The sequence below is a fragment of the Schistocerca gregaria genome, chromosome 1 (genome assembly GCF_023897955.1).
Source record: "Schistocerca gregaria isolate iqSchGreg1 chromosome 1, iqSchGreg1.2, whole genome shotgun sequence".
In the NCBI taxonomy this organism is placed as follows: Eukaryota; Metazoa; Arthropoda; class Insecta; order Orthoptera; family Acrididae; genus Schistocerca; species Schistocerca gregaria.
In genome coordinates, this window is record NC_064920.1 from 1,157,024,967 (window position 1) to 1,157,037,531 (window position 12,565).

Genomic DNA, 12,565 nt, shown 5'->3' on the forward strand with positions numbered 1-12,565 from the left:
CAGCTTAAAATTTATTTCATTTCATTTGTTTAACAAGGGAGTTTTGAGTTGTTTATTTTAATGACGTCAATGAGCTGAGAGCAGTGGTTGGTTCTTTCTAGATTTTGGCGCGAGCCGCGCCCTGAAAGTCAGCTCTGATTGGCCGTAATTCTGTACAGCCAATAAGAAGGTTGACGGTTTGCCACCTAACGTATGAGATAGAGGTGCTTGTAGAGGCAGAGAGAAGAAGGGAGTGGTGGACTAATTGTCGAAGGAGCTGGTCATGCTGAAAGTGTCCGAACGCACTATGTGCAAAATGAAGTGATATTGTGACTTCCGCGTTTCGGTACAGTGATAAATGTAGCTGGTGTTTACCATTAACTATTTGTGAAATTTTAAGAGTCGAGAGATATTTTGTTCTGGAGAAAATCGCGTGTGTAAACTTTGAACTAAAAGTGTGGCGGTACAAAGTAAATTTTTTTTACTGAGTATTTATGACGAGCTAAAACTTTATTTAAAGACAACCACTGAGTGCCGAGTGCAAAAGTAAATAGCAGTTTATTGCCTGTGTTATTCTCGTAAATGATTTAGGAATTGGATAGGAAAAGTTCTGACTGTTTGAGTGTGGCGAGGACTGTGAACAGTAACTTCAATGATTTGAACACATTGGGCTGATGATCGAGCTTAATATCAATAAAAAATCTTAATGAAAGTTTAAAAGGACCTTTGAACTTAGAAATTTTAACAGCAACCCGTTTCCGATTTATTCTTTAGAGTTCACAGGACTATATTCAGCTTTTTGTACTTATAGCGGCCGTCGACGTGTAGTTACGAAATCTCAGTTTCTTCAACATTGCTTTCCTGAGATCTCTTAAGGGGGGTAGGATGTCAAACGGGCCGACTTGGAGGAGGAGAAGCGTCACAGGACATTTTAATTTCCACTGTCTATACTTTTACAAATAAATTCATAAAACTTTGTCAGCATGACCAGGAAAGATTCAGAATAAACACTGATACAGTGGAAGTTCGAAAACATAACAAAATAAATTTTTTTACACGTAAAAGTTCATCTTTTTTCTCTCTTACTAATGGCAGCATTTGTTGCTATAGGTACACTTTTCTTCGTAAGTAAGAGAGATTCTTCGATGAATTTTCCACAGCATGCAAACCATACTCAAAGGTGTACAAAAATCTATAATTTTACAAATCTATTAAAAACTGTGGTAAAAATTGAGGTAATTAACTAGAAAATTTATGTTTTTTTCTAAACATGAAGTTTAAAATAAAACAGCTCATTCGTTATTTCATAAATTAAATAAATTCTAGAGTTTCATACACCTGTAAGCATGGTTTGTATGCTGTGCAGAATTAATCGAAGAATCTCTCTAACGTATGAAGAAAAGTGTACCTATAGCAACAAATGCAGCCATTAGTAAGTGAAAGAATGATGAAATTTCACACGTAAAAAAATTTATTTTGTTATGTTTTCGATCTTCCACTGCAACGAGTGTGAATGTTGAATCCTTCCTGGTGATGTTGACAAAGTTTTATGAATTTATTTGTAAAAGTATAGACAGTAGAAATCAAAATGTCCTGTGATACCTCTCCTGATCCAAGTCGCCCCGTTTGACGTCCTACCCCCTTAAGTAGCTGCAGTCAGGAGTTACGTTTGCGGATCTGCAGCAGTTTCGAGGTAGGTGAACAATTTATGTTGCAGAACCGCCGTCGATGTGCGAAACAGAGCGTTACGTCGCAGTGGGACGTCATCTATAACCAGCATTAACTGTCCCTGTGTTGTCCGAACAAGTGAAATAGGCACCGAATTCTGTCAAACAAACAGCCATCCGGCACCTGTAGAGCGCAACGCACGCACCTTTGCATCCTTGCAATCAACATTCTGCCGGCTACACCGATTATTAATGTATCAGAATTTCACATTTGCGATGGCCACCTTGCACTTTAATTTACCCTGAGATGTTGCAATACTGAGCACTTAAATATGTGACCTAGGCAAATATATTCCCTAAATTTCAATATTCTACGTTAATTATTTTTTGAAGTTGCGATTTTTCTCCGTCAGTGTCTATATCTGCAATCTTCGTTCAGGAAGGCAGTTCTGTTCTGGCTGTGAGCTAGTTTCAGTACCTAACGTGTTTCAAGTCTAAATATAGTACTTCATTGACCACCCTAACTTAAAAACTTGACTGTGGTTTCTACGTGACAATACCAGAGCCGTTTAACAACTGCTAAAACTATTTCTCTATCTGAAAACTTTCCCTTCTTTTGGAACTACTCGATATTGCCACAAATTGGTTTTTTGCGGTGCTGAACACGCCATCTATTTCACAGTATGTTGACAACAGGAAGCACAGTGCAGCAATTACTATACCGTAAACCATTCGGCAGCTTGTGGAACAGGCTCTTCTCTGCTGCAGATGGGTTGGAGGAGATACTGGACAGCGTGCTGTCCTTGTTTCGGCCGAAGGAAGACGATGCAGGGGCATCGACGGCTGGTCGAGTTGGAGCAGGTCACCAAAGCTCCGAAGGTGAGCACCACTCCGTTTCCTGACGACGTACAACACAGCATTAGCACACACACACACACACACACACACACGCACACACACACACACACACACACACACACACACACACACCATGTGCTCACTAACGGACGTCACTCACTTACGAAAATTTAGATGAACATCAACAAAAGCAAAACGAGGATAATGGAATGTAGTCGAATTAAGTCGGGTGATACTGAGGGAATAAGATAATAAAATGAGACACTTAAAGTAGTAAAGGAGTTCTGCTATTTGAGGAGCAAAATAACTGATGATGGTCGAAGTAGAGAGGATATAAAATGTAGACTGGCAATGGCAAGGAAACCGTTTCTGAAGAAGAGAAATTTGTTAACACCGAGTATAGATTTAAGTGTCAGGAAATCGTTTCGAAAGTATTTGTATGGAGTGTAGCCATGTATGGAAGTGAAATATGGACGATATATAGTTTGGACAAGAAGAGAATAGAAGCTTTCGAAATGTGGTGCTACAGAAGAATGCTGAAGATTATATGGGTACTTCACATAACTAATGAGGAAGTAATGAATAGAATTGGGGAGAAGAGGAGTCTGTGGCACAAATTGACTAGAAGAAGGGATCGGTTGGTAGGACATGTTCTGAGGCATCAAGGGATCACCAATTTAGTACTGGAGGGCAGCTTGGAGGGCAAAAATCGTAGAGGGAGACCAAGAGATGAATACACTAAGCAGATTCAGAAGGACGTAGGCTGCAGTAGGTACTGGGAGATGAAGAAGCTTGCACAGGATAGAGTAGCATGGAGAGCTGCATCAAACCAGTCTCAGGACTGAAGACCACAACAACAATATAAAGATCTCTTTCCGCTGTCTTCAAACCTGTCTTTTTCTGCCTTAAGGTGTTCAGGAATCAAATTTCTATATTGACCTATAATGCTGTCCATTCTTTGTTCTGAATGTGGTTATTTCCAAGCGTCGCTTTTCCTGTTTTCTTCGCTATTGATCTTGTCTCTACTTTTTCATTGCTATGTGGGAGATTGCGACACTGTACCCACTAACACCAAGATACTTACTTCGACTGAGTTTTGGATTATTGCTGATGGCCGCTTTCTTTACCTTTACACAGCTCTCTATTTAACTATGTGATATGACCGGTGAATTACCTTCATGTCAAGTATTTATTCCTACATCTGTATTTACTAGCCTTGAAGTACTCATACTCAATAAGCTGTATGCACTGGAAAAGTCAGTCATCACACTAGGGCCCTCCTCACTTCAAATTTAATTGGTTCGACATCAGGATCGATTCTGTAGCACTTTCCAGTCTATTTTATGTTGGTGTTAAATGGTTTCAGCTATAGATGTAGTCTGTAGTGTTCCTGTGGGTACATACGTTAACTACAAAAATTTTTTCTTTTCTTTTTGTACAGATGCAGTGGGTCGAACATCTGCATTCGCAGGCGGCAGCTGGAGAGTGCACTGGGCTTTTACGTGATGATCTGGTGAGTGGCGTACAGCACTTATCTTAAGCTGACTCTCGTAAATGTCTAATACTCTGCATCCCGAAGCAGTAATGAAACATGGGATATGTCTTGTCAGCTCATTTTTTACCTGCCTTACACAACTGGATAGATTCGATAATTGCTGAGGAGGTACTGAAACGAACTGGACAGAAATGAGATTTATGGCACAACTTACTAAAAGAGATATCTTTTAACGGGACACTTCATGTGGTATCAAGCAATCGTCACTTTGATTCCAAAGGGTCACGACGGTGAGGTGGTTCAAATAGGTGTAGCTTGCAGTAGTCGTACACAAATAAAGGAGCTAGCTGTTGAGTATAGACAACTGTGGTCAGATGCCTCAAAACGGTCTTCTGGCTGAAAACACCAAATGAAAAACTTTCACCGGAGTACATAAAAACGTCACATCCACTGCTGAACGTGCTGAAAGCAAACACATTACCTGTGTGATCCTTGAATACGCAGTACTGTTCAAAAACACGCCTCCCACAATCACAGGATCAGAAATTGCTCTGATCTGACAATCACTGATCAATTATATCACCCAGTGCAGCAAAAAATCCTTTCTTCATTAAGACACCCATAACACTTCCATGGAAACTTCTCACAAAATGAAGTAAATAGAAGTAATCACACCACACGAGGTTAGCAATAGCTTACAAACAAAGATTGCTTTATCTGTGCGACTAGATTCTAAACAATGTTAAGAAATTTAGTTAGTTTTTCAAATGGCTCTACCACTGAGCTCACCAAAAGAAGAAATGAAGCATACCGCCATACTATATTCAGGAACCGTCTCTCGTATAATTGCTACTTTGTGCAACACTGTTTCTGATTCAATATAACAGCCCAGTGTAACATTTCCCTTCACTTTTACTGATGACAGCAGTGCCACCACTGAATCTTATCACTGACATCCTTCCATCCTGAATTTAAACCCACACATGATCCTTTCATTTACTTTCGTCATCAATTCGCTGATGGGCAGACTGAATAGTATGGGCGAAAGACTGTTAAACTGAAACATATTCCACTATTTTACATCGTGGACGGTGTGTGGCGGAGCGTACCTTGAGTATCTCTACCGGTTCTCCCTTCTATTCCAGTCTCGTATTGTTCGTGGAAAGAAGAATTGTCGGTATGCCTCTGTGTGGGCTCTAATCTCTCTGATTTTATCCTCGTGGTCTCTTCGCGAGATATATGTAGGAGGGAGCAATATACTGCTTGACCCCTCGGTGAAGGTATGTTCTCGAAACTTTAACAAAAGCCCGTACCGAGCTACTGAGCGTCTCTCCTGCAGCATCTTCCACCGGTGTTTATCTATCATCTCCGTAACGGTTTCGCGATTGCTAAATGATCCTGTAACGAAGCACGCTGCTCTCCATTGGATCTTCTCTACCTCTTCTATCAACCCTATCTGGTACGCATCCCACACTGCTGAGCAGTATTCAAGCAGTGGGCGAACAAGCCTACTGTAACCTACTTCCTTTGTTTTCGGATTGCATTTCCTTAGGATTCTTCCAATGACTCTCAGTCTAGCATCTGCTTTACCGACGATCAACTTTATATGTTCACTCCATTTTAAATCACTCCTAATGCGTACTCCCACATAATTTATGGAATTACCTGCTTCCAGTTGCTGACCTCCTGTAATGTAGCTAAGTGATATGGGATCTTTCTTTCTATGTATTCGCAGCACCTTTCCTCAATCAAAGCTTTCTTTTCCATTCTTCGGTGTGTTATACTTGTCAGTCGATTTTTCGGTAGTTCTCGCTCTTATAACCCTTTAATCCTTGCTTAGGTAAAGATGTAGTAATTTGAGGTTTCCATGTTTCAGGTTTCTCCTGCACAAATAATACGTAGTTAAATTTTAAGAGAACTAGTTGAGGAAGATGGAGAGTAGTTTTAGATTATCGGTTAGTGTTTATTGGCTTTGCCTGATGAACTGTTAGTGACTGATATAACAGCATAATAATGCCCTTACATTGTAAATCATTATCATCTTTACAGTCCTCTCTAAAAGTCCTATGTTTGTTACTTAGAGCTGGTGGTGGAATAGCCTGACGAAGACCAAGGCTTATCACTAACAGTTGGTGGTGGAAGTCTTTTCAGCGGATGGTTACTCTGCTTCCAGTACAAACAATTTCCCTCTTCCGAGAACTTTTAACTTAATGCGGCGCTAACCAGTATGTCTTTTCTCAGGGAGTTACAAAACTCACTTCAAGTGCAATTTTTCTCTGTCGTTTCTGTGTTCTATTTACTTCCGTGCATATCCGTTTACAAGTGAGAAACGCCCTTTGAGTTTGCCTTTTCCGGTATCCTGTCAATGCACATTGGATTCACGCTGTCACCTTCGAATATGTTTGGGTCCACCAAACAATAGGTGGTCTCGTTACTGTATGTCACAAACCACTGCAGCTTCTTCTTTGTAATAGTTGGACTTCATTGGAATAGCGTGCACTACTTTTCAGAGGGCAAGTGCCTCCCAAGTTATTTCATATGCTTCACGAGAACAACCACAATCGATACAAACAACGTTACCGCTGGTAGAAAGGCTCCCAAGTATGGTGTCGGATGGTATTTGTAAAGTCACAGTATTACCAAGTAGCCACTGAAGATTTAGGTGGTGTCCCAGAAGACGACGAGCGTTTCCCTCGTAAAAATGCCGAGCTAGTTACACCACAAAATCAGATGCAACGCCGGTGAACCATTCAAGCAGGTATCGGCCCATAACAAGTGCGAGCTGTGAGGGTCAATAGATTTAATATACTGAACTTGCCCACATAACCGTAACTTGTACGTATACATGACCATTACATAAAAAGTGGACACATCTTTAACTGCTGGGATAAACAGTATTAAATATACACGTAAATCGGAATTATATTTTGCATCGCGTTTGCCGTCATCTCCATTATTACCTGAACTCACACGCAACTGAAAAATTCGTACTGAAACATTAAACGCAAATAAGTACACGCAAAAAGGTCCCGCATATTACAGCTGCGCCAAACGAACATTAATAATCAGACATCAATTATTTTTAAAATTGTTCTCCTTCTACCACAGTTAAAAGCAACAAACTGATAGTTACAGAATTATTCTAGTTATGTACATTGAATACACATATATGATTTTGTGTCCCATGTCTCTTACCGAGCTTTCTGTATTCTGCCAACAGGAGTGGACTCGCCAACACCATCCCGCTCAGAGAAGAAGACTAGATGAGAAAACAGATCAGCTCGAGACAATTGCCGTGCCTCCAGCATCAGAACCCGCGACTACTGCCGAATCCCTATCTGAGCCCCCCGATATGCAGTTAGAGATGGGTGCTAGACCACCAGCACCCTCAGTGGCATCTCTTGCAGACTGGCATGACGAGCCAGCGGATGAGGAATTAGAGAGTTATGCTGAGCCACCACCTGACTCAGTAGAAAGTACTGCACAATGGCCTGATGAGCCCTAAAACGAGAAGTTGGAAAGAGATTCTGAGCCACAACCAGACTCAGTAGAAAGTACTGCACAATGGCCTGATGAGGCCTACAACGAGAAGTTGGAAAGAGATTCTGAGCCGCCACCAGACTCAGTAGAAAGTACTGCACAATGGCCTGATGAGCCCTATAACGAGAAGTTGGAAAGACATTCTGAGCCGCCACCAGACTCAGTAGAAAGTACTGCACAATGGCCTGATGAGCCCTATAACGAGAAGTTGGAAAGAGTTTCTGAGCTGCCACCAGACTCAGTAGAAAGTACTGCACAGTGGCCTGATGAGCCCCATAACGAGAAGTTGGAAAGAGAATCTGAGCCACCACCTGACTCAGTAGAAAGTACTGCACAATGGCCTGATGAGCCCTATAATGAGAAGTTGGAAAGAGATTCTGAGCCGCCACCAGACTCAGTAGAAAGTACTGCACAATGGCCTGATGAGCCCTATAACGAGAGGTTGGAAAGAGATTCTGAGCCGACACCAGACTCAGTAGAAAGTACTGCACAATGGCCTGATGAGCCCTATAACGAGAAGTTGGAAAGAGATTCTGAGCCGCCACCAGACTCAGTAGAAAGTACTGCACAATGGCCTGATGAGCCCTATAACGAGAAGTTGGAAAGAGTTTCTGAGCCGCCACCAGACTCAGTAGAAAGTACTGCACAATGGCCTGATGAGCCCTATAACGAGAAGTTGGAAAGAGATTCTGAGCCGCCACCAGACTCAGTAGAAAGTACTGCACAATGGCCTGATGAGCCCTATAACGAGAAGTTGGAAAGAGATTCTGAGCCGCCACCAGACTCAGTAGAAAGTACTGCACAGTGGCCTGATGAGCCCCATAACGAGAAGTTGGAAAGAGAATCTGAGCCACCACCTGACTCAGTAGAAAGTACTGCACAATGGCCTGATGAGCCCTATAATGAGAAGTTGGAAAGAGATTCTGAGCCGCCACCAGACTCAGTAGAAAGTACTGCACAATGGCTTGATGAGCCCTATAACGAGAAGTTGGAAAGAGATTCTGAGCCGACACCAGACTCAGTAGAAAGTACTGCACAATGGCCTGATGAGCCCTATAACGAGAAGTTGGAAAGAGATTCTGAGCCGCCACCAGACTCAGTAGAAAGTACTGCACAATGGCCTGATGAGCCCTATAACGAGAAGTTGGAAAGAGATTCTGAGCCGACACCAGACTCAGTAGAAAGTACTGCACAATGGCCTGATGAGCCCTATAACGAGAAGTTGGAAAGAGATTCTGAGCCGCCACCAGACTCAGTAGAAAGTACTGCACAATGGCCTGATGAGCCCTATAACGAGAAGTTGGAAAGAGATTCTGAGCCGCCATCAGACTCAGTAGAAAGTACTGCACAATGGCCTGATGAGCCCTATAACGAGAAGTTGGAAAGAGATTCTGAGCCGCCACCAGACTCAGTAGAAAGTACTGCACAATGGCCTGATGAGCCCTATAACGAGAAGTTGGAAAGAGTTTCTGAGCAGCCACCAGACTCAGTAGAAAGTACTGCACAATGGCCTGATGAGGCCTATAACGAGAAGTTGGAAAGAGATTCTGAGCCGACACCAGACTCAGTAGAAAGTACTGCACAATGGCCTGATGAGCCCTATAACGAGAAGTTGGAAAGACATTCTGAGCCGCGACCAGACTCAGTAGGAAGTACTGCACAATGGCCTGATGAGCCCTATAATGAGAAATTGGAAAGAGTTTCTGAGCCCCAACCAGACTCAGTAGAAAGTACTGCACAATGGCCTGATGAGCCCTATAATGAGAAGTTGGAAAGAGATTCTGAGCCGCCACCAGACTCAGTAGAAAGTACTGCACAATGGCCTGATGAGCCCTATAACGAGAAGTTGGAAAGAGAATCTGAGCCACCACCAGACTCAGCAGAAAGTACTGCACAATGGCCTGATGAGCCCTCTAATGAGAAGTTGGATATACATGATGAGCCCTCCAATAAGGAATGTTTGGCAACCACCTCTATCTTTGCAGAATATTGTCGTTTGAGAGCATCTCTTAGTGTTGGCCTTATGAAAGTAATGCCCTTAAAAACAGGACCATTTCCGATCAAAACAGCCTTTATCGTTACAGGCCCACCGAAGAAAAGGGCCTTTACTGAACGGAAGGTGTGTCCTATTAAGGCAGCCTTCATAGTCAAAGGGCCTCCAAAGATAAGAGCATTTACTCCAAAGAAGGTCTGACCCATTAAAACGTCCTTTTGTGTTACTGAACCACCGAAGAAGAAGGCATTCGCTTGTAAATTTCTCGTACCCAGTAAAACTCAAGTCCCTGGTTTTGATGTGACTAACAATGTGAAGTGCCCTTAAAAATTGGGTCAGTCTTGATTGTAGCCTTGTCATGAAGAAAATTTTAATGTACGCTTTTTAGAAATTGTTTGAAATGAATTTGCAAAATGTTTCGAATAAATCAAAATTTAAAGTGAACATTCGTTTGCTTTATTTACTCAGTTGTTTCTTTGAATGACTGTTTTTGTGATCGTACTGGCTTGTATATTGCGCTAAGCTGCTATTTCGTCAGCACCCACACTTAACAAAAAGAACACAACAGTGGTTATTAATTGCTAACAGCAACCAACAAAACGTAAATTAAAAAATTGGAATCTACAACCATCTTGGGGTTGTCTTCCTCACATTTGTTCACAAACAACAAAACAGGGACAAGTCAGGGCAGTGTGTGAGTAAAATACATTGACTGTAAAGACACAACCTCAAAATAGTGCAACATGAAAGTGTGTCTTCAGGGTCAACAGGAAATGAAACGATGTAGCAACCATCTTACAAACAAAGTAAATTCTTCTACCTAAGCCACTATCGACGAGATCAGTCATGAAATAGAAGCTTAACACACGAAACACATTCAGTTCATCATCTAAAACAGAGGTCAACTGGTCTGTGGGTTGCGGCCCTAATTGCTTGGTATAAAGCGCATTTAGTTACAGTTTGGCGTAGGAAAAGGTTTGCACTACCAGAACTGTACACAAGTTGGTCGTCCTGCCGAAGGAGAGACCCATGCGTCAAAGGACAGTTTCCTATCCGGAGGTGCGTTAAAAGTAGTTGCTGCCGTCGCTGTCGCCGTAAGGAGATGCGCCGCGGTCGTGTCGTCGGTTTCGCCGGCCTCAGCTTTTTCTCCAACGCTAACCACTCCTCCCACAGACCCACGAAGTTGTCTCTCAATGGCGAGGGAGCTGCATGGGAAGTGAGAGGACATTCAGAAATTGTAATCTCCAGACAGGCATCATTAGCCGCTGCATACGTTGCGTTTGCCTAACTGAAAAGTAACTGTTTTTTTCTGTTTTTGAAGTACTGAACTTATCGAGGATTTCAAAGAGTTTTGAAGGGTTCTGCCCCGGACGGACCTACAATAAAAATTAAATTTAACGTGAGAGCTAATCACTACGAGGTTTGCTGCTGGATCTACGTCAGCGTGGAATACGTAAACGACTGCAGCTACTTGCTGACGCCTAAACGTCAAATTGGAGTTCACTGCTGCAACGGCTCAGAACAGCGAGGACGAATGTGCAGCTGCAGTAGTTTTAAATGTATCCATTGAAACGACAGATTTCATGACGATGACTGCATGACAATAAACGTAGGTTGAAGCTATACTGAAGAAAGACGAATGCTTATGAAGCTCGTTAGGTTATTTACTTCATTTCGTATCCATTCACATAGTGTTCATATTCTCGCGTCTCACTGCTAACAGATGCAATGAACTACTTTCCACGATTTCCTCCGTACCACTAAGCAATCGTCAGCACTTCGGAAAGCAATCGCTGAGGAGGAACAATTTGTTTTGACTGTCAGAGAAAGCAAATAGCGGTATTAAGAGCCTTTATACAATGATCAGCCAGAACATTATGTCCACCAACCAACTGTCGACACAAGCCCGTCCAGGTGATGGCAGCGTCATCTAGCGAGGAATGACTGCCAGTCAGACACAAACATGGTGCATGTATTACATGTACATGTATGCTGCCTGTGTGTAGAATGGGGAAGGCGGGCGATCTACCTAAGTCTGACCGAGGGCACATTTTTAAAACCTCTGAGGCTCGGTTCAAATGGTTCAAATGACTCTGAGGTCATCAGTCCCCTAGAACTTAAAACTACGTAAACCTAACTGACCTAAGGACATGACATACATCCACACCCGAGGCAGGATTCGAACCTGCGATCGTAGCGGTCGTGCGGTTCCAGACTGTAGCGCCTAGAACCGCCCCGCCACTGGGGCCGGCTCTGAGGCTCGGTAAGAGCAATTTGGAAACTGGACAACTTGTTGGGAGTTCGAGGGGTGCTGTGTTGAATGTCTTCAACACGTGGCGAAACCAATATTAAACCACGTCCGGACGACGTCGGGTTGGGCGTCCACTCCTAATTGCAGTTGTCGGACGTGGCAGGCTGGGCAGACGAATAAAACAGAACAGGTGGCGGAACTGACATTGGACTTCAATGCTAGGCAGAGTACAAGTATGTCTGAACACAGAGGACACCGAATATTCCTAACGATGGGGCCTCCTCAGCCGACGCCCCATGCATGTCTCAATGTTAACACCGTGACATCGACAGTTACAGCTGTAATGGACACCTGTCCATCGATACTTGACGTTACCGCAGTGGCAGAACTGATAAATCCCCAAACAGCGTATCCAGACACTCTGGGATGAAGATCTGCAGCGGATAGGCACTTGGAGCAGGGAGTGGCAACTGACCCTTAACACAGACAAATGTAATGTATTGCGAATACATAAAAAGAAGGATCCTTTATTGTATGATTATATGATAGAGGAACAATCACCGGTAGCAGTTACTTCTGTAAACTATCTGGGATTATGAGTACGTAACGATTTGTAGTGGATTGATCATATAAAATTAATTGTTGGTAAAGCGGGTGAAAGTCTGAGATTCATTGGAAGAGTCTTTAGAAAATGTAGTCCATCAACAAAGGAGGTGGCCTACAAACACCCGTTCGGCCTATAATTGAGTATTGCTCATCAGTGTCGGATTCGTACCAGGGCT

The 12,565-nt window shown here is 42.8% G+C and overlaps 1 protein-coding gene across 1 annotated transcript; it reads left to right on the forward strand.

Annotated features, from left to right (window-relative positions):
* The first annotated feature begins 2,471 nt into the window (after nt 1-2,471).
* Nucleotides 2,472-9,733, forward strand: LOC126294915 (uncharacterized). The gene is made up of 4 exons (XM_049987177.1): nt 2,472-2,525; nt 3,946-4,017; nt 7,220-7,468; nt 7,514-9,733. The coding sequence occupies exons 1-4, from the start codon at nt 2,472-2,474 to the stop codon at nt 9,731-9,733; spliced, it is 2,595 nt and encodes an 864-aa protein (XP_049843134.1).
* Nucleotides 9,734-12,565: the final 2,832 nt, after the last annotated feature.